The 20,249-nt window shown below is 45.4% G+C and overlaps 2 protein-coding genes and 1 non-coding gene across 3 annotated transcripts in view; 1 reads left to right on the top strand and 2 right to left on the bottom strand.

Annotated features, from left to right (window-relative positions):
• Window positions 1–1,373: 1,373 nt before the first annotated feature.
• Window positions 1,374–5,363, bottom strand: hs6st2 (heparan sulfate 6-O-sulfotransferase 2). Its single transcript, XM_042326313.1, is given in 4 exon segments — window positions 1,374–1,501; window positions 2,039–2,377; window positions 2,380–2,714; window positions 4,482–5,363. Coding segments are annotated over 4 exon segments (930 nt in total). The 5' UTR covers window positions 4,610–5,363.
• Window positions 5,364–5,603: 240 nt separating this feature from the next.
• Window positions 5,604–5,676, top strand: trnaf-gaa. Its single transcript has one exon. It is a non-coding gene; the product is annotated as a tRNA-Phe (tRNA).
• A 4,185-nt stretch (window positions 5,677–9,861) lies between these two features.
• gpc4 (glypican 4) overlaps window positions 9,862–20,249 on the bottom strand; it is a 65,068-nt gene continuing 54,680 nt past the window's right edge. Inside the window, exon 9 of the mRNA XM_024428826.2 lies at window positions 9,862–11,142. Within this exon, the coding sequence (XP_024284594.2) occupies window positions 10,919–11,142 (224 nt within the window). The 3' untranslated portion in view covers window positions 9,862–10,918. The remainder of the gene's footprint in view (window positions 11,143–20,249) is intronic.

Raw genomic sequence — 20,249 nt, 5'->3', positions numbered from 1 at the left:
TGTCAGACACAACTAGGGATAAACCTACCTGTAAATCTAGTACCTATGTATGCTGCAAGTAGAGGAGCACTGTGGATCATTGGTGTGCTGTTATTGTAGCATATGCAATATTCAGATTTCTATCCAATCACTCCTATGCACAATTATAAAGTAATACACCCAAAGTCTAATTTACACGAAAAGGGATGATCATTTAGACTAGACCAGATTCACCAGAAAACTAGAGATGACATTTTCAGTGGACAGTTGTGTTGGCACAGATCTGGCACCACCTGCTGGAGCAACAGAGTAGAGGGGGACGAAGGGACAGCACTGGATTATAATGACGGGTCCAATCGTGACCTGGCTGGCAACGACACATTTGTTCCATACCAGAGTCAGGTGTGTAGGCTACATGTGTAGTAAGCATGTGGACATACCAACACACTCTACCTGGTGTATCAGTTACAAGACATGACACCAGTGAATATTTTTTCATTTTATATACAAAAGAAGAGACAAGGACAGCACAAAAATAAGTGAGTATACTGTGCTACTGATTGAGGTCATGATTACAATCTCATTTAGTGAGACTTTATTTTCTTCTTCGGTCACTCCAAGTCTTTCTCAGTCATTTGTGAGCTGCATGTCATCTGACAAATCATTCAACAGCTTTACCTACATAATTCACAACAAAATGGTGGCATAATATGAATACAAAAACAGCAAGGGGGAAAAAATAGCTTATTCTCTTTGAAACAAAATCCGTTACAAAAATGTGCGTATAAAATCAATATCAAAATGACTATCAGGGAAAATATTTTTTCCGCAAGGTTTCATCAGAAGGCTTGGGCGATTGAGAGGTGCATGGTATTGGTAGTCACCCTGTCCCAATTGGTACTCTATTCTCTATGTAGTGCACAGCTTTTGACCGGGGTTCTAGTCAAAAGTGCACTATATTAGGGAATAGGGTGCCAATTGTGACGAGCCCCGGATTTTCTCTATGAAATGTCATGACCACAATGTGGGTTATTGAAGTACACAAAAACAAATGACATCGAAGGAAAATAAGCACGTTTTGCTAAATGGAAAACTGTCCATGGACTAAAGGTTCGGATGCAGGCTAAAGGGAGCTGTACGCTGTTAGTGGAGAGTTTTCAGAATGTGTGTATCCCACATCTCCTTGTTCCCGAAGTGTGCATTTGTTCACTACTACCCTCATATAGCATTGGATTGGTGTAGGCATGGTTAAAAACACCTTTTTCTAATACCAGTCATTTCCTTTCAAATCCATGGAGGGACGTGAAGAAGTGCACATTTGCAGGAAGTGCCCATAATGTCTGTATAGACAAGGCTCAACCCTTCCCTCTTTCTCCAACTTGGTCCTCTCACTACTACTGCCACTGTTCCACATTATCCATGTAGTCCTCAATGGTGCTGTTCTCCTCCAGACCACACCAGTCTGGCAGCTGCACCTCAGCCTCTACAGGCTCTCCACCTCCCCTCTTCTGATGCCTCCTTTCTGGGGAGGGTGGTGATCACCTCCCCAGCCTGGGTCTCTGTCCACTGGGGCTTATCGCTGGGCCACTCGGCCACCCCATCCCCAGCCTGGTTGACCCCAGCTTCCCTCTGAGCCTTCTCCTCTTCTGCTGCCTTCTCTCCCTGGCCTGTTTCCTCTCCTGCTGCCTTCTCTCCCTGGCCTGTCTCCTCTTCTGCTGCCTTCTCTCCCTGGCCTGTCTCCTCTTCTGCTGCCTTCTCTCCCTGGCCTGTTTCCTCTCCTGCTGCCTTCTCTCCCTGGCCTGTTTCCTCTTCTGCTGCCTTCTCTCCCTGGCCTGTCTCCTCTTCTGCTGCCTTCTCTCCCTGGCCTGTTTCCTCTCCTGCTGCCTTCTCTCCCTGGCCTGTTTCCTCTCCTGCTGCCTTCTCTCCCTGGCCTGTTTCCTCTTCTGCTGCCTTCTCTCCCTGGCCTGTCTCCTCTTCTGCTGCCTTCTCTCCCTGGCCTGTCTCCTCTTCTGCTGCCTTCTCTCCCTGGCCTGTTTCCTCTCCTGCTGCCTTCTCTCCCTGGCCTGTCTCCTCTTCTGCTGCCTTCTCTCCCTGGCCTGTCTCCTCTTCTGCTGCCTTCTCTCCCTGGCCTGTTTCCTCTTCTGCTGCCTTCTCTCCCTGGCCTGTTTCCTCTCCTGCTGCCGGGCCACCTGGAAGAGCTGGAGCAACAGGTCACGGGCATACTCGTACAGCTCCTCATCCCATTGGTTCAGATGGCGGACCTGGAGCTGCGTCTCAGGCACGACCTCTACGCTGGCCGCCCGCGTGCCGTTGAGCTGGGTGAAGGGGCAGATGAACGCCTGGCAGAAGATCCTCTCAAACAGGTACTGGGTTTCCCTCTGGTACTCTGTCAGGCCATGCCCCGCAGGTTCCGCTTGGCGCTCTCTAATAACACAGCCCAGCGCTCGTCCTCGCTCATGGCCGAGACATTGTAGCAGCCCACCAGGCTGAGGTCTGCCAGCATGCGGACCTGCCGGTTGTTGGCCAGGTTGTAGGGGCAGTCCATGAACTCCTGCAGGGAGCAGCCGGACCAGTCATCCCTGGGGTAGTAGCTGGGCAGCTCGGCCAGCGTGGGGGTGCGCCCGTCACACACGTGCCACCTGGAAGGCCTCCCTGCACCGCGCTGCACGTGCCGCCACTCGCTCAGGTTACGCCACACCTGGTCACGCAGGATGGTGATGTAGTAGTAGTTCCGGCTGAAGAACAGCAGGCAGATAGAATATAGAGACAGACAGACAGAACAGAGAGACAGACAGAACAGAGAGACAGACAGACAACAGAACAGAGTGAACAGAGAACAGAGTGAGACACAGACAGGACAGAGAGAGAGACAGAGAGAACAGAGAGAGAGACCGACAGACAGAACAGAGAGAGAGACCGACAGACAGAACAGCGAGAGAGACCGACAGACAGAACAGCGAGAGAGACCGACAGACAGAACAGCGAGAGAGACCGACAGACAGAACAGCGAGAGAGACCGACAGACAGAACAGCGAGAGAGACCGACAGACAAAACAGCGAGAGACCGACAGACAAAACAGCGAGAGAGACCGACAGACAAAACAGCGAGAGAGACCGACAGACAAAACAGCGAGAGAGACCGACAGACAAAACAGCGAGAGAGACCGACAGACAAAACAGCGAGAGAGACCGACAGACAAAACAGCGAGAGAGACCGACAGACAAAACAGCGAGAGAGACCGACAGACAAAACAGCGAGAGAGACCGACAGACAAAACAGCGAGAGAGACCGACAGACAAAACAGCGAGAGAGACCGACAGACAAAACAGAGAGAGAGACCGACAGACAAAACAGAGAGAGAGACCGACAGACAAAACAGAGAGAGAGACCGACAGACAAAACAGAGAGAGAGACCGACAGACAAAACAGAGAGAGAGACCGACAGACAAAACAGAGAGAGAGACCGACAGACAAAACAGAGAGAGAGACCGACAGACAAAACAGAGAGAGAGACCGACAGACAAAACAGAGAGAGAGACCGACAGACAAAACAGAGAGAGAGAGACCGACAGACAAAACAGAGAGAGAGAGACCGACAGACAGAACAGAGAGAGAGAGAGAGAGAGACAGAACAGAGAGAGAGAGAGAGAGAGACAGAACAGAGAGAGAGAGAGAGACAGAACAGAGAGAGAGAGACAGAACAGAGAGAGAGAGACAGAACAGAGAGAGAGAGAGAGAGAGAGAGAGAGAACAGAGAGAGAGAGAGAGACAGAACAGAGAGAGAGAGAGAGACAGAACAGAGAGAGAGAGAGAGACAGAACAGAGAGAGAGAGAGAGACAGAACAGAGAGAGAGAGAGAGACAGAACAGAGAGAGAGAGACAGAACAGAGAGAGAGACAGAACAGAGAGAGAGAGAGAGACATAACAGAGAGAGAGAGAGAGAGACAGAACAGAGAGAGAGTGACAGAACAGAGAGAGAGTGACAGAACAGAGAGAGAGAGACAGAACAGAGAGAGAGAGACAGAACAGAGAGAGAGAGACAGAACAGAGAGAAAGATACCTAGGTCAGTTAATTTGTCTTTAGACTTGTTTAGAATTCAGCACCTCGGTTATATAACTGTAATAACCAACACAATGGTCTCAATGAATAAGTCACAAATGGCACCCTATTTCCTATAAAGTGACCTACTTTTGAACAGGGCCTCTGATCAAAACCAGTGCACTACAAATGGGAATAGGGGGTAATTTGGGACTCAGCAGCTCAAGATGAACAGAGAGTCACAATAGAGAGAATCACAGGGGAGGTGCTTGCTATTGACCCGGCTTAACCAGACCAGAATCCCCTTTCAACCCTAGAGAAGTATGGATGCATTCGTCTCCGATTGATCATACATAATAAAATATGAGATGTGAATTCAATTTAGGAACAAGATACTGAACAAACTGAAATTGTTATACCCAAAAGTATTTTCAAATCCAGTGCTCTGGGGAACACTCTTACCTGGGAACTGTAGGCTTCTTGGGGGGCTCGCGCGTGAAGACCACAGCTCCAGCCAGTGGAGAACCGAGAGAAAAGCCACGTTTCCCTTTTACCTGGCCGGTAACAGGTGCATTTCTTTTGGCCAGCATGACACTCACAAGGCCTCTCGAGTTTAATATTACGCACTAAATGTCGACCAAATGTTGTGCCCCCTGTCTAATGAATGTGTAGAAAAACAATAACATAATCTCCCTGGATATTGAAGTCTACGAGTCGACTGAGGGGAAATTGAAGCGGGGAACAAAACGGGCTAGGGCACAGTCCTCGGCGACGTATGTGTCCTGTCCACTGAGGCCAATGTCGATTCGCTTGGAGTTGGAGACCAATGATCCTAGGTGCAACAGTTGGCAATCGGAGCTAGGACAAAGGTACTGAAGCACAATAACGCCAAAGAGCAAGATTATCACCAGGGCAATCAAGAGCCGGTGGTGGTTGGTGGACCTTTCATCCATCTTCCCGAGAGAAACTAAACCACATTACTCAAGCAAGTCTGACCCACTGGGCCCTGCCTCGGTTGGAGGCAAACACTGCTTTCTAGCTTTATTGCTTTCATTTCGTTAACTTAACAAAAACAATGGCCAGCTATGGCTGGCTAGCGGAACAAGTAGCCAGGCTAAGCTAACCACACAACATTCGCATACAAACAGAGAGGGCTTTTGATGTTTCACGAAATAATTGTTACAGACGTGATAACATTTACCTCTCACAGAAGTCTGCTTGCATGTCACGAAAGCATTACAGATTTTGTGTTTCCCACCAAGAATTAGGTGCTTATAGCCCCCTTCCATCACCATGTTCCCGATCCCTAAACTTTCTTCCCAGAATCCCCTGCGTTGGCTGGGGCTCGTGAAATGACGGCATTTACATACATGGGCGGAGGTTCTCTGATGTGAGCCAATCAATGACTGTATATATTGGCCAATCCATAAAGATGTATCTGTACCATGCTGCCCAGATTTGATATTCTGATTTTATTACTTTGTCGATGCATACAACACCCGCATGTCAAAGTTTCTAGAACTATACAGAGGAGTTATCTTAACTCCTAGGTAGATAACGCTTTCCCGTGATGCTCGATGTACCGCCGAAATAGCTCAGTTGGGAGAGCGTTAGACTGAAGATCTAAAGGTCCCTGGTTCGATCCCGGGTTTCGGCAGGTTTATACATTTTGAATGAATTTGAAGACTGCAGTGCTCGCATACCATTGGGATATTCTATGTGCCACGGGTTGAGAAGCAAATACTAAAATAAAATATTTGATAGTCAACGTGTTTCCTTTTTCTATACAATGAAGGCCTACTGATGTTGGAAGGTTACGGTAGGCACCACAGCTTTTCAGAACTTTCCAGAGGAATTATCTACTCTCTTTGTGAAGGAGTAGAGACAATACCTGTAGTCTCTAAACACAGAAAGGCATGTGCATTATTGAATACTCATAAAAAGTCTAATGGGTTTAATTTGAATCCTACAGACAAAGAACCACACACTGTGTACAAAACAATTAAGAACACCAGCTATTTCCATGATATAGACTGACCATGTGAATCCAGGTTAAAGCTATGATCCCATTGATGTCACTTGTTCAGGTTAAAGGATTAAGCCTTGAGACATAGATTGTGTAATGTGTGCCAGTCAGAGGGTGAATGGGCAAGATAAAATATTTAAGTGCCTTTGAACATGGTATAGGTAGGTGCCAGCCACACCAGTTTGTGTCAAGAACTGTAACACTGCTGGGTTTTTCAGGTTTAACAGTTTCCAATGTGTATGAAGAATGGTCCACAACCCAAAGGACATCCAGCCAATTTGACACAACTGTGGGAAGCGTTGGAGTCAACATGGGGGGAGACACAATATCTGCATTTTTCAGAGAGCATATGCTTCTTCGTTGCAAAGGTTCATTTGTTGAAATGCATATCTTTAAAAGGTAATGTTTCATCTTTAGGGTAAACCTAACTAGTATTTAGAGGGCCATTATGTAAATGTCAGTCATTCAGAATATAAATTTAGAGGACCTTCATGTAAATGTCAGTAATTCAGAATATAAACCATTCAAGACCATTTAAATATCTGCAGTCTTTATTTCAACAAGACTAGGAAGACACCTTTTCTTTTACAATTTAGCATCTATCTTATCTTGTTTTTCTCATAACATTTAGGAGATACTCGGAAGTAAAAACATGGATTGTTATGGCCTCTTTCAGAGGCATCTAAAATGGCTGCTCATTTACATATTACTTTGTCACTCATATGAATCCCAAATGACACCCTATTCCCTATGTAGTGCACTATTTTGACCAGGGGAAACTCCTCAGTCCTCAAAGATGACGCCATGCTGTTCTGGTGGGCCGAAGACCGATGGGGTGTGCCGTCATATAGAGTGGCTTGCAAAAGTATTCACACCCCTTGGCATTTTTTCTATTTTGTTGCCTTACAACCTAGAATTAAAATGTATTTTTGGGGGGGTTGTATCATTTGATTTACACAACATGCCAACCACTTTGAAGATGCAAAATATTTTTTATCGTGAAACAAACAAGAAATAAGATAAAAAAACAAAACTAGAGCATGCATAACTATTCACCCCCCAAAGTCAATACTTTGTAGACCCACCTTTTGAAGCAATTACAACTGCAAGTCTCTTGGGGTGTCTCTATAAGCTTGGCACATCTAGCCACTCTGATTTTTGCCCATTATTCAAGGCAAAACTGCTCCAGCTCCTTCAAGTTGGATGGGTTCTGCTGGTGTACAGCAATCTTTAAGTCATACCACAGATTCTCAATTGGATTGAGGTCTGGGCTTTGACTAGACCATTCCAAGACATTTGAATGATTCCCCTTAAACCACTCGAGTATTGCTTTAGCAGTAGAATTAGGGTCACTGTCCTGCTGGAAGGTGAATCTCCATCCCAGTCTCAAATCTCTGGAAACAGGTTTCCCTCAAGAATTTCCCTGTATTTAGCGCCATCCATCATTCCTTCAATTCTGACCAGTTTCCCAGTCCCCGCCGATGAAAAACATACCCACGGCATGCCACCACCATGCTTCACTGTGGGGATGGTGTTCTCAAGTGATGAGAGGTGTTGGGTTTGTGCCAGACATAGCGTTTCCCTTGATGGCCAAAAAGCTATTTTTTTTGTCTAATCTGACCAGAGTAGCTTCTTCAATATGCTTGGAGAGTCCCCCACATGCCTTTTGGCAAACCCCAAACGTGTTTGCTTATTTTGTTATTTAAGTAATGGCTTTTTTTTCTGGCCACTCTTCCGTAAAGGCCAGCTCTGTGAAGTGTATGGTTTAAAGTGGTCATATGGACAGATACTCCAATCTCCACTGTGGAGCTTTGCAGCTCATTCAGGGTTATCTTTGGTCTCTTTGTTGCCTCTCTGATTCCTTGCCTGGTCCATGAGTTTTGGTGGACGGCCCTCTCTTGGCAGGTTTGTTATGGCGCCATATTCTTTACATTTTTAATAATGGATTTAATGGTGCGCTGTTCAAAGTTTCGTATATTTTTTTTATAACCCAACCCTGTACTTCTCTACAACTTTGTCCCTAACCTGTTTGGCAAGCTCCTTGGTCTTCATGGTGACGCTTGCACAGGTGGTGTTGCAGACTCTGGGGCATTTTGGGAACAAGTGTATATCTGAGATCATGTGACAGTTAAATTAAGTCCACCTGTGTGCAATCTAACTAATTATGTGACTTCTGAAGGTAATTGGTTACACCAGAGATTATTTAGAGGCTTTGTAGCAAAGGGGGTGAATACATAAAGCACCACTTTTCCATTTTTTATTTTATATAATCTTTTTTAAACAAGTTACTTTTTTCATTTCACTTCACCAATTTGGACTATTTTGTGTATGTATTACATGAAATCTAAATTTTAAAAAACACATTTAAATTACAGGTTGTAATGCAACAAAATAGGAAAAACACCAAGGCGGATGAATACTTTTGCAAGGCACTGTATCCATCTCAACTATCAGGCTGTCTCTGAAATGACACCCCATTACCCTACATAATGCACTTCTTTTGACCAGGGCCCACAGTGCACTGTTAAGAATAGGGTGCCATTTCAGACACACCTGAGATTGTTCCATGGATCATAAACAAGGAGAACCCCTATGGTACTATAAGCTAGACAAACACACCTGCTGCCGTGCCTACAGGAAGTTCTGCGGCCATGGCCCTCAAGCAGACATTTGCCATTACTGTCCCACATTTACCATTTGAGATTGAAAAAAATAATTTGATGACAGAAACATTATTAAAAGACTGCAAGTTGAGTGTGGAAGGGCAGTATAGATATTTCCTCTGCAAAGTCTGCATAGATGTTTTGGCTGCATGTCATCACAATGTCCTGTCCTCAATCCCCAAATGTCCTCAGGAATTCCGTCCAAGTCCTGGCGGCCGGCCAGGCGTAATCCTTGGGGGCATTAGAGGTTTAGTGCAGAAATGTGTCCAGCGACCATGGGGGCACAAGAGGCACAAAAGGTATTGAGCGAACAGCCGTGTCCAGGCATCACCACCATACATCAGCCAATCACCTTAGAAGACTTGACAGACTGCAACATGAACATCTGTTGTTTTTTTTTCTTAACAGATTTCAAATGTAAAATAGGAGATATGAAACCAATACCTTCGGTTAATTTGTAAAATTACGAATATCTTTTCATCTACACAATATATCAATACATTCTGAGTACTGTATTTTTTGAATGCATGTTTGTAAATGCTTTAAAATAAGCATGCAATTAAATAATTTACTGTACAAAAGCAACTAGTGGATAATGTGAGGTGAAACTTTTAGGTGATGTGAATTCAAACATATTGTGCTTGTCAGTTGTCCAATTCAACACAAACTCAGGTACACCGTTGTATCTGGAGAGACAGAAAAGTACTTCTGCTGACACCGGATACAATTGATTGATTTGAGAATTTCCAGAAAACAACATTTTCATGACCATTAAGTAGTTACTAACGTACCAAGGTTTCATTTTCCATGCAAGAGAGAATATATCAACTTCAGTTGCAAACAGTTGAAATTATTAGTTGCAAACAGTTGAAATGATTGGATGCAAAGGGGGGACACGTCAGACAGATTAATGAAAGTAGAGGTAAATGTCTGTATGGGGTGAAAACAAGCACCCCAAAACAATCTGTGCACACAGACCACCAGCTCCTACAACTAACAATATAATTCATTGTAGTACCTAATACATATCTTTATTACAAAACATGTGAACACTACCTCCACGTAAAACCCTGTGTTCCAATTGTATCATACTCAGGCTCCACGTTTCCCTCATCTCCAATTCAATTCACAGTCACTTGTATCTCTGTTTCTCTTTTCTGATATATCTAAAAGATGTTGAACATACAAGCCACTCCCTGCCAAGACCTCATTTTTCCATGTCAGATTGACTGTGCAGAGTCACTGCCCCAGGACACCCGTCAGCTCTGCCTTCTATAGGGTGAATGCCAGGGAAAGGGAGCCCCTCCTGTCAACTCTCCAGCATTCCCTTGTAACCTATATCAAGACTACCCCCATACATCCAACAGCTAGTTTATGATGTTTCAGAGAACACATGCGGTATGATCTCATCAGTGGACTGGTTTAGAGTGTAGTTTAGGATGTGATGGATACACTCCTGGGTACACAGAAACCCAGAGAACCCCTCACCAGCTAGTTCCATCTCCTACCCAACAATAAGCCCTGTAACTCCATGTTTTCCCACAGAGCTACCAGTCTCTTGTACTTTCAGCTGTGTGAGCCAGTCTGAAGCTTCAACATGTGACCAAGATTTCCATTTCAATGTTTTCGTACACATTCATCCCTGGCTAGCCTGACGATACGGCCACTATATCTTTAAAAAGAAAAGGAAGCACACTCATACAAACCAGAAACATTGTTCCTTAGTTGCGCTCTTGATAAGGGAAATGTATTTGTGAATAGAGAGCATATTGTTAAAATTAAAAGCACTCAGACACACTACAAAACGCACGCACACACACACAATCCCGGGTTCCAATTGCGATATCCTTAAGACACGAACACTCACTTGAACAACTAAAATGTGAATAGGCTAAAATGGTAGAACTGAAAACACTGTCGGTGATGTGGCGGTGGAGATCCTAGCTTCAAGGGGCTAATCAATTAATCAGGACAAAATGCTAATAAAAAGTGAACATTTTGGAAGAAAATCATATCGCTGTACACTTGATGTCCATTTTTATAAAAACAAAATTCAAAGTGAAGTTATTATAATATTAATAACTCCAGAGCCCCCCTCCCCAAAAGATGGCAGGCAGACAAAGGTCCTGAAGGCAGTCTTTTTTAAAGTATCTGACAGTTTTTCCCCCCCTTCTCTCTGGCGCTCTCTCCCTTTCCTTCCCTCGGCAGTTTTATCTCCAGTGGGGGGCGAGCAGGGCCAGGACAAGCGCACTGAGTGCCAGTGCCATGCTCCCGTGTGCCACACAGACTCCGCCACTCGTGTCCTGGTGCACCACCTTGACTACGCGGGGGTTGATGGGGGTGGCCGTGGTGGAGAAGTAGATGTCCCGGTCCACCTCACAGGACGGAGAGTCACAGCCGCTGCCACTCTCCTCTCCTCCGCTACCGTCCTCATCTGGAACAGAGAGAGAGAGAGAGAGAGAGAGAAGGTTGATGAAGGCCATGAACTCAGGACTAGAAACAGCATTCAAGGATGAATAGAGGAGTGATCAAGTCTGTTGTAACATTTTGAATGGTAACACCAAATTTGTGGTCCTCTCTAGCTCAGTTGGTAGAGTATGGCGCTTGCAATGCCAAGATAGTGGGTTTGATTTCCGGGATGACGTAAAAGCTTTACGCACGCATGACTAAGTCCCTTTGGATAAAAAGTATCTAAATGTCATTGAAGGTTCCTTCTCTCACAGGGAGACATTAGTCATCCAAGGTTCCTTCTCTCACAGGGAGGCATTCGTAGGCCAACTGAATACATTCTCTGGCCTAGATATTCTTCTCATCTATAGACAGGTGGGGTGTTTACCATCAAAACCACTGGGTGTGCACTACGCAACTAGGAGGTAAAACAAACTGGGTGGGCTTATAATAAAAGGATTATTGCCAACTTGTGTAAGCTTAGTCTGCAAATGTTTATTGAAAACATAAATACATTTGCCCAGTAAGCACCAACATAGTGTCTTAATAGGGCGTTGGACCTCCACGGGCCAGAACAGCTTCAATGCACCTTGGCATAGATTCTACAAGTGTCTGGAACTCTATTGGAGAAATGCGACACCATTCTTCCACAAGAAATTCCATCATTTGGTGTTTTGTTGATGGTGGCGGAAAACGCTCTCTCAGGCACCGCTCCAGAATCTCCCATAAGTGTTGAATTGGGTTGATATCTGGTGATAGACAGCCATGGCATATGGTTTACATCACTGTTGATCAGTCTTCGTCACTGAAGCTCCTGCTAAACGTGCCCCAACAATCACCCCTCTGCATATTATTATAGGCATATTATTATTTGGACAGAAAACACTCTGGAGTTCCTAAAACAGTTTGAATGATGTCTGTGAGTATAACAGAACTCATATGGCAGGAAAAAACCTGAGAAAAAAATCCAACCAGGAAGTGGGAAATCTGAGGTTGGTCGTTTTTCAACTCATTACCTATTGAAGATAGGAAGTGCAACATGACCAATATCCCACTAAGGCTCCCACTAGATGTAATCAGTCTTAAGAACCTTGTTTGATGCTTCTACTGTGAAGTGGGGGCAAATGAGTCAGAGGTCTGCCAGAATGCCTTGAGCTTGTGACGCTCTTTCACGTGAGAGCGAGCTCTGTTCCATTGCTTTCTACAGACAAAGAAATTCTCCAGTTGGAACATTATTGAAGATTTATGTTAAAAACATCAAAAGATTGATTCTATATATCGTTTGACATGTTTCTACGGACTGTAACTGAACTTTGACATTTCGTCTGCTCCTAGTGAACACGCTTCGTGAGTATGGATTTGTTTACCAAAACGTGCTAACAAAAGGCGCTATTTGGACATAAAATGGACATTATCGAACAAAACAAACATTTATTGTGGAACTGGGATTCCTCGGAGTGCATTCTCATGAAGCTCATCAAAGGTAAGTGAATATTTATAATGTTATTTCTGACTTCTGTTGACTGCACAATATGGCGGATATCTTTTTCGCTTGTTTGGGCTCTGAGCGCCGTACTCAGATTATTGCATGGTTTGCTTTTTCTGTAAAGCTTTTTTGAAATCTGACACAGCGGTTGCATTAAGGAGAAGTGTATCTAAAGTTCCATGTATAACACTTGCATTTTCATCAACATTTATGATTATTATTTCTGTAAATTGATGTGGCTCTGCAAAATCACCGGATGTTTTTGGAACTACTGAACATAATGCGCCAATGTATGCTGAGATTTTTGGATATAAAATACACTGCTCAAAAAAATAAAGGGAACACTAAAATAACATCCTAGATCTGAATGAATTAAATATTCTTAAATACTTTTTTCTTTGCATAGTTGAATGTGCTAACAAAATCACACAAATTATCAATGGAAATCAAATTTATCAACCCATGGAGGTCTGGATTTGGAGTCACACTCAAATTTAAAGTGGAAAACCACACTACAGGCTGATCCAACTTTGATGTAATGTCCTTAAAACAAGTCAAAATGAGGCTCAGTGTGGCCTCCACGTGCCTGTATGACCTCTCTACAAAGCCTGGGCATGCTCCTGATGAGGTGGCGGATGGTCTCCTGAGGGATCCCCTCCCAGACCTGGACTAAAGCATCCGCCAACTCCTGGACAGTCTGTGGTGGTGGATGGAGCGAGACACGATGTCCCAGATGTGCTCAATTGGATTCATGTCTGGGGAACGGGTGGGCCAGTCCATAGCATCAATGCCTTCCTCTTGCAGGAACTGCTGACACACTTCAGCCACATGAGGTCTAGCATTGTCTTGCATTAGGAGGAACCCAGGGCCAACCGCACCAGCATATGGTCTCACAAGGGGTCTGAGGATCTCATCTCTGTACCTAATGGCAGTCAGGCTACCTCTGGCGAGCACATGGAGGGCTGTGCGGCCCCCCCAAAGAAATGCCACCCCACACCATGACTGACCCACCGGTCATGCTGGAGGATGTTGCAGGCAGCAGAACGTTCTCCACGGCGTCTTCAGACTCTGTCACGACTGTCACATTGTAACGGTTTTGACTTGAGGTTATTATTTATAGGGGTGCCAGGTAGGTTGTGCCTACCAGAGAAAACATTGGTTTCTCCTTTTAGTTTGGGTGGGAATGAGTCCCATCTGGTCCGTCAAGTCTACACCAATACAAAGGACTTATGTACAAGTCAGGATGGAAATAAACTTTTCATAAACCCTTAAAACATTGGAAAGAACTTCAAAAACAACTATATTCTTTTGCGTGGGTTGTATTAGCAACAACAATGATTACACACATATAATAATATCACAATGAGTTCTGGTTCCTCCAGAAATGTCCTGTACCTCGGGCCTAAAAAGAGTCCAGCCCGGTAAAGGAGTTCAGTGAACTCAAGTGACTTTTGTCACGCAATGTTTGTCCGTTCATTCCGTGTAGCGTAAACCCAGTATTAAACATACAATCAATATAACAATTATTTTACCACAGAACTTTAAAGCGTATCAACTCTTACTAAGTCCTCAACTACAACTAACTACATAAATCACAGTATACATCACATCAAAACAAATGAAATACCGTATACAAAAAGGTGGTAGTCAGTCGGTCAGTCAGACAATCCAATCCGCCAATAGATCTCCAGCGGAGAAAGGCCACGAAGAAGCAAAGAGTGGATCCGATCCTGGGTAAACTCTATTAGGCTACAAAACACACGTCTAACGGCAACAAAACAAACGGAATAGAGAAGCTACGGAACTGAGGGTTGAACACGTCCTCATTCACGTCTCCATCACAACCCCACTTTTGCGCAGCTGATGCTGGCTATTTAATTGGGAATTAAAGGGAAAGCGCCCTATTGGAAGGAGCTGCACTGAGACGGTTCAGAATAATTCAGGGCCGTCACACACCCCCTCCCCTGGAAAAAGCCGACCATTGCCCTGGAAGGCACATCTTGGTCGGGAAACCGAGAAAGGTCTCATCGCTTTCCTCTACAAAAATATTCATGACTTTTTGGAGCTCACGCTCCTCAGCTGAAGGATCACAGGCCTTAAGGTGTGAGACTTCTGAGTCTGGGAATCCAAGAAAAGTCTCCTCACTTTCCTCTTCAAAGATATCCAGGACCTTGCGGCGCTCAATCGCCTCCAATTCCTCAGCCGAGGGGTAACAGGCCTTAAGGCGTGAGACATGGACAACGCGCATATCTTCACCTGTGTCCTCTTTCACCACTCGGTAGTTCAAAGGGCCCATCTGCTCCACAATCCTATATGGTCCTTGCCATTTAGGAGCGAGCTTGGCAGAGAAGAATTGTTCAGCTTTCGAGTAAGGATGAGAGCGAAGCCACACCCGATCACGAAGCTGGAACTGCATGTCTCGTCTGTTCTTATCATAATTTCTCTTCTGCTTGAGTCGAGCCTGGATCGTGTTCTTTGAGACAAGAGCTCTCAAGTCGTGGAGATGGACTACCTGGTCATAGCAAGCAGCGTCTGGAGTAAGCTGCTGGGGCTGTAGCACCATATCCAAGGGTCCTCGGAGAGGACGACTTAGGTTCAGCTCTGCAGGTGTGACTCCAGTGGACTCTTGCACAGCAGAATTCAGGGCAAATCGAAACTCGTGAAGGTGCTTGTCCCAGTGTTTGTGCTGGGTCCCTACATAGGAAGCAATCATTGTCTTCAAGGTTCGATTTACTCTCTCAGTGAGATTGGTCTGTGGGTGATAGGCCGTGGTCAACTTCTGTCTCAGGTTCCATCTTTGGCAGGTCTCCTCAAAGAGATCAGAGACAAATTGGGAACCTCGATCAGACAGGATGTAATCAGGCACTCCCCAGCGAGTCAGGATCTCTTTCGTAAGGATGTTAGAGACGGTCCTTGCTGTGGCCTGACGCAGAGAAAATAGCTCCACCCACTTTGAATAATAATCAACAAAAACAAGCATGTACACATTCTGATTGGAGCTTCTAGGAAATGGACCCATCAAATCCACTCCTAACATTTCCCAAGGTCGGGTAACCACCGTTTGCTGCAACTTGCCAGCAGGCTTTCTACCTTCTGGTTTGTACATTTGACAAACCTGACAGTTTCGGATGTGCGACTTCACATCCATGCCCAGATTTGGCCAGTACAGTAACGCTTGCAACCGCTTGTAGGTTTTGAACCTGCCCAAATGACCAGCTAATGGGTCTTCATGGAAATGTTGAAGCAGTTGAAGGGGTAGAGTTTCAGGTATGTACATTTGGTAGAGTGTTCTGTGAGGTAGTTGTACAACACGGTAGACTTTGTCTTCAATGATGGTCAGCTTTGTGGTAGGATTGACCATCTTTTCTCCATCTTCCAGGATAGTCTGGTACAAAGCCTGTACTTCTGGATCATCCTGTTGGGCTTTCCATATGGCCTCATCAGAGATGGGAAAGTCCGTTTTGGGCGAGTCTCGACTGCTTGACAGGACAGTAGCACATGTAAGAGGAGGGCCACCGTTATCACAAGCAGGAGCTCTGGACAAGGCATCTGGAACAGTGTTGTATTTTCCTTTCCTGTATTCTACTGCAAAGGTGAACTCTTGCAACCGTAGAGCCCATCTTATGAGTCTGGTACTTGGTTTGTTGGTCTTGAACACCCACACAAGGGAGGAATGGTCAGTGACCACAATGAAGTGTCTTCCCTCCAGGTAGTACCTCCACTTTTCCAAAGCCCAGACAACTGCAAGGCACTCTTGCTCGGTTGTGGAGTAGTTCCGTTCTGCTCCATTCAATGTCCGACTGGCGAACGCTAGCACTTCTTCAGTGCCAAGTCCAGTCTGTTGGACTAGGACAGCACCAAGTCCAACATCACTTGCATCAGTGTAAACAACAAAAGGGCAATCAAAGTTGGGATGACCTAAAATGGGAGGTGTGACGAGGTGTCGTTTCAGGGTTTCAAAGGAGGTCTGGCACTCTGCCGTCCATTGGAATTTCACTCCTTTTCGCTTCAACGCGTTGAGGGGTTCTGCCACCTGGGAGAAGTTCGACACAAACCGATGGTACCATCCAGCCATACCAAGGAACCGTTGAAGGGCCTTGAGTGTGGTTGGCACAGGGAAGTCTTGTACAGCCTTCGTCTTTTCAGGATCCACATGAATGCCGTCAAAAGACACAATATGGCCAAGGAACTTCAGGGAGGTTTGGCAGAAGTTGCTCTTCTTCATATTCAAGGTCAGACCAGCTTCTCTTAGCTTGTCCAACACTGCTTGAAGATCTTGAAAGTGTCTTTCTCTGTTCTGAGAGTAGATAATTATATCGTCCAGGTAGACGAAACAGATCTTCCCTTTGAGCTCACCTAACGCAATCTCCATGAGTCTTTGGAAAGTGGCAGGGGCATTCTTTAATCCAAAGGGCATCACCTTAAAGGAAAACAAGCCCTCAGCACAGACAAAAGCAGTCTTGTCCTTGCTTTCCTGGTCCATCTCAACCTGCCAATAACCACTATTGAGGTCAAGGGTAGTGAACACAACAGCGCCAGACAATGACTCCAGGATCTCGTGGATGGTGGGAAGAGGATAGGCATCAGTCTGGGAAACATTGTTGGTCTTCCTATAGTCCACACAAAATCTAAGACCCCAGTCTTTTTGGGATGAGGACAACAGGAGCAGCCCAGGGAGAGGAGGAACGTTCTATTATATCTTGTGTTAACATATCATTAATGAGTCCCTTTTGGATGATTAGCTTCGCTGGGGACAAACGATATGGCTTTTGCTTGATCGGCATTTCCTGTGTAAGGAATATTTTGTGCTTCAGGAGCCCGGTGCGTCCTAGCTTTGAAGTACATACATCAGCATTATTCTGCAGCTGTTCCAACAGCCTTAACTCCTCTGGCTGTTCCAGCTGAGCTCTTCTCACAGCCTGTAAAAGGAGATCGTCAGAAGGATTATCAAGGGTTAGTGGTACCGGAGCAACGGCAGAGAAGAGTGCCACATTTGAACCCCAATCATGTAACTTCATAGCTTCTGATTGGAAGAAATGCTTCTTGCTCGGATTGTATGGAAACCAGTAGCAATTGTGTGCGATATCAATCTGGACACCACTGAAGTACATGAAATCAATTCCCAACACTACAGGAAAAGCAAGGTTCTTGGTTTGTAGGATAACAGAAGGAATCATATAGGAGCGGTTACACAGGCGGAACTCTACCTCACTCCATCCAAGTGGTCGTCTAGCCTCACCATCAGCCAGATAGAGTGGACCTTCTGCCCACGGCTTCAAGTTGTATTGTGGACCTTTAACCTCCTTCCACAGTTTCTCATTGAGCAGTGTGTAGGATGACCCGGTATCCAAGATGGCTCTTCCTGTCCATGGGCCTATGGACAGGGGTAACACCAGTTGGTGCGGTATTAACTGAAAGGAAGGGGATGTCGATGGGGGCGTAGGCAGTGACTCTTGGAGTTTCAGCTCTGGTTAAAGCACCCAGAGTAGGATGGTCATTCCTGCGAAGAGAGTTAGGTGTGTTGGCCTGTTGTGATTTGTGGTTTCTGGAAGGGTTTACTTGATACGGTCTTGGACATGTAGCTGAAGAATGTCCCTTTTGGCTACATCTCCAACAGAACATGAGAGGGGTCTCGGCTGGAGACTCTGGCTGTTGTTGATGGTCTGTCTTGGGTAACTGTTTGGGTGTCTGTTTCTTTCTCTGGTCATATTGCTGTTGGCATTCTCTGTCCTTCTCAAACTGCTGTCCCAAGCGAACCAGTCCATTGACAGTGGTGACTCGTTCTCGGAGTTGACTGGCTAGTAGTGGGTTGATGTTCTTCAAGATCAATTTAATGACCTCTTCCTCCTCAATGCCAGGTTTCCACCTTCTGCACAGGGAGTGGTAACCGTATGCAAAGTCACGGATACTCTCTTTCTCGCTTTGCACTCGATTCCTGACTCTGTCTGCCAGCTCATCTGTGTAGTCCTCAGACAGAAATGCAGAGGAAAACTTGGCCTCAAAGTCAGCCCAGGAGGTAGTGGTGAGACGTGCCACATCCCACCAGTCTCGAGCTGTCCCATGCAACACATTCCTCAATGTGGCAAGGAGTTCTTCGTCAGCCAGGGGATTGAGGGCAAGAAAGTCACAACATCTTTCTAGATACATTAGCGGATCAGGACTGTCATCTTTTTTCCCAAAGGTGGGAAATTGCAATTTAATGGGCATCGCCCCCACATGACGTCTACTCATATCACCATGAACAAACGAGCTAGGAGGGATTGAGGAAGTAGAGGGGGAGGGTGTTATCGGACAATGCAAATGAACACCAGGATGCATGGTAGATTGCATCCTGCAAGGGGTGGCTGCAGCATGGCCTTGTCTTGGCTGTTCAGAGGTGCCAGCTTGGCCCTCAGTGGTCTGAACAGAAGTGGACACCAGGGAAACTCTGTGTAAGGAGTTGTGCCTAATGGAGGCCATGTCCACAGACACGTCATCCAACATTTTAACACAATTAGAGAGTTCTGTCTGCAAGTGGCCTACAGTGTTAACCATGGGAGAAAAAACAGAATTAACGTCCTTGAGGACCTCAGTGTGGTGATGTTGCAGGCGCCATTGGAGAGTGGCAGTGAGTTGGTTTCGTTGGTAGTCAAACTGCCTGTCCATGGCACCAGTAATTTCCCGTCTTCCACTCTCACTGAGCTCTGTCAGCGTGTGGGTTAGAGTGCTCAGTGAGTTTCTGAATTCCATGGCACTCTGTTGTTGCTCTTCCCTCAGACATTTGAAATTATGGTGGATAAGAGTTTGGAGATGTTGTTGAGTCCGACGAATATCAAGGATGTCACCTTGAAGTTGTAGGACTACAACCTCTGGAGATAAACCAGACAATGGAGGAAGGTTGGGTGTCAGAGGGAGGGCTAGCTCAGTACTTCCACACAGATCCATGTCAATAAGTGAGTAACTGGTCAGACCTCCTGTGGCCTGTGGTCCAGACCGAGCATTCAGATTCCCAGGGCTCTGGCCCAAATCAACTCCATTATCTCCATTCACCTTAAGATTTGTATTGTCAGCTTGATGGTCAGAATGGCCCTGTGTATTCCCATTGACAGGTATGACATGGATGAGCACATTATCTTGGGGTGAATCCATTGTTTTAATTCCACACAAAAGATTTGCTTTGGTTAGTTCTCAATGTTGTGCTGTCCCATCTGGGGTGCCATTTTTTATGTAACGGTTTTGACTTGAGGTTATTATTTATAGGGGTGCCAGGTAGGTTGTGCCTACCAGAGAAAACATTGGTTTCTCCTTTTAGTTTGGGTGGGAATGAGTCCCATCTGGTCCGTCAAGTCTACACCAATACAAAGGACTTATGTAAAAGTCAGGATGGAAATAAACTTTTCATAAACCCTTAAAACATTGGAAAGAACTTCAAAAACAACTATATTCTTTTGCGTGGGTTGTATTAGCAACAACAATGATTACACACATATAATAATATCACAATGAGTTCTGGTTCCTCCAGAAATGTCCTGTACCTCGGGCCTAAAAAGAGTCCAGCCCGGTAAAGGAGTTCAGTGAACTCAAGTGACTTTTGTCACGCAATGTTTGTCCGTTCATTCCGTGTAGCG

The sequence above is a fragment of the Oncorhynchus tshawytscha genome, linkage group LG08 (assembly GCF_018296145.1).
Source record: "Oncorhynchus tshawytscha isolate Ot180627B linkage group LG08, Otsh_v2.0, whole genome shotgun sequence".
NCBI classification, from domain to species: domain Eukaryota; kingdom Metazoa; phylum Chordata; class Actinopteri; order Salmoniformes; family Salmonidae; genus Oncorhynchus; species Oncorhynchus tshawytscha.
This window is presented reverse-complemented; position numbering and strand designations above follow the sequence as displayed.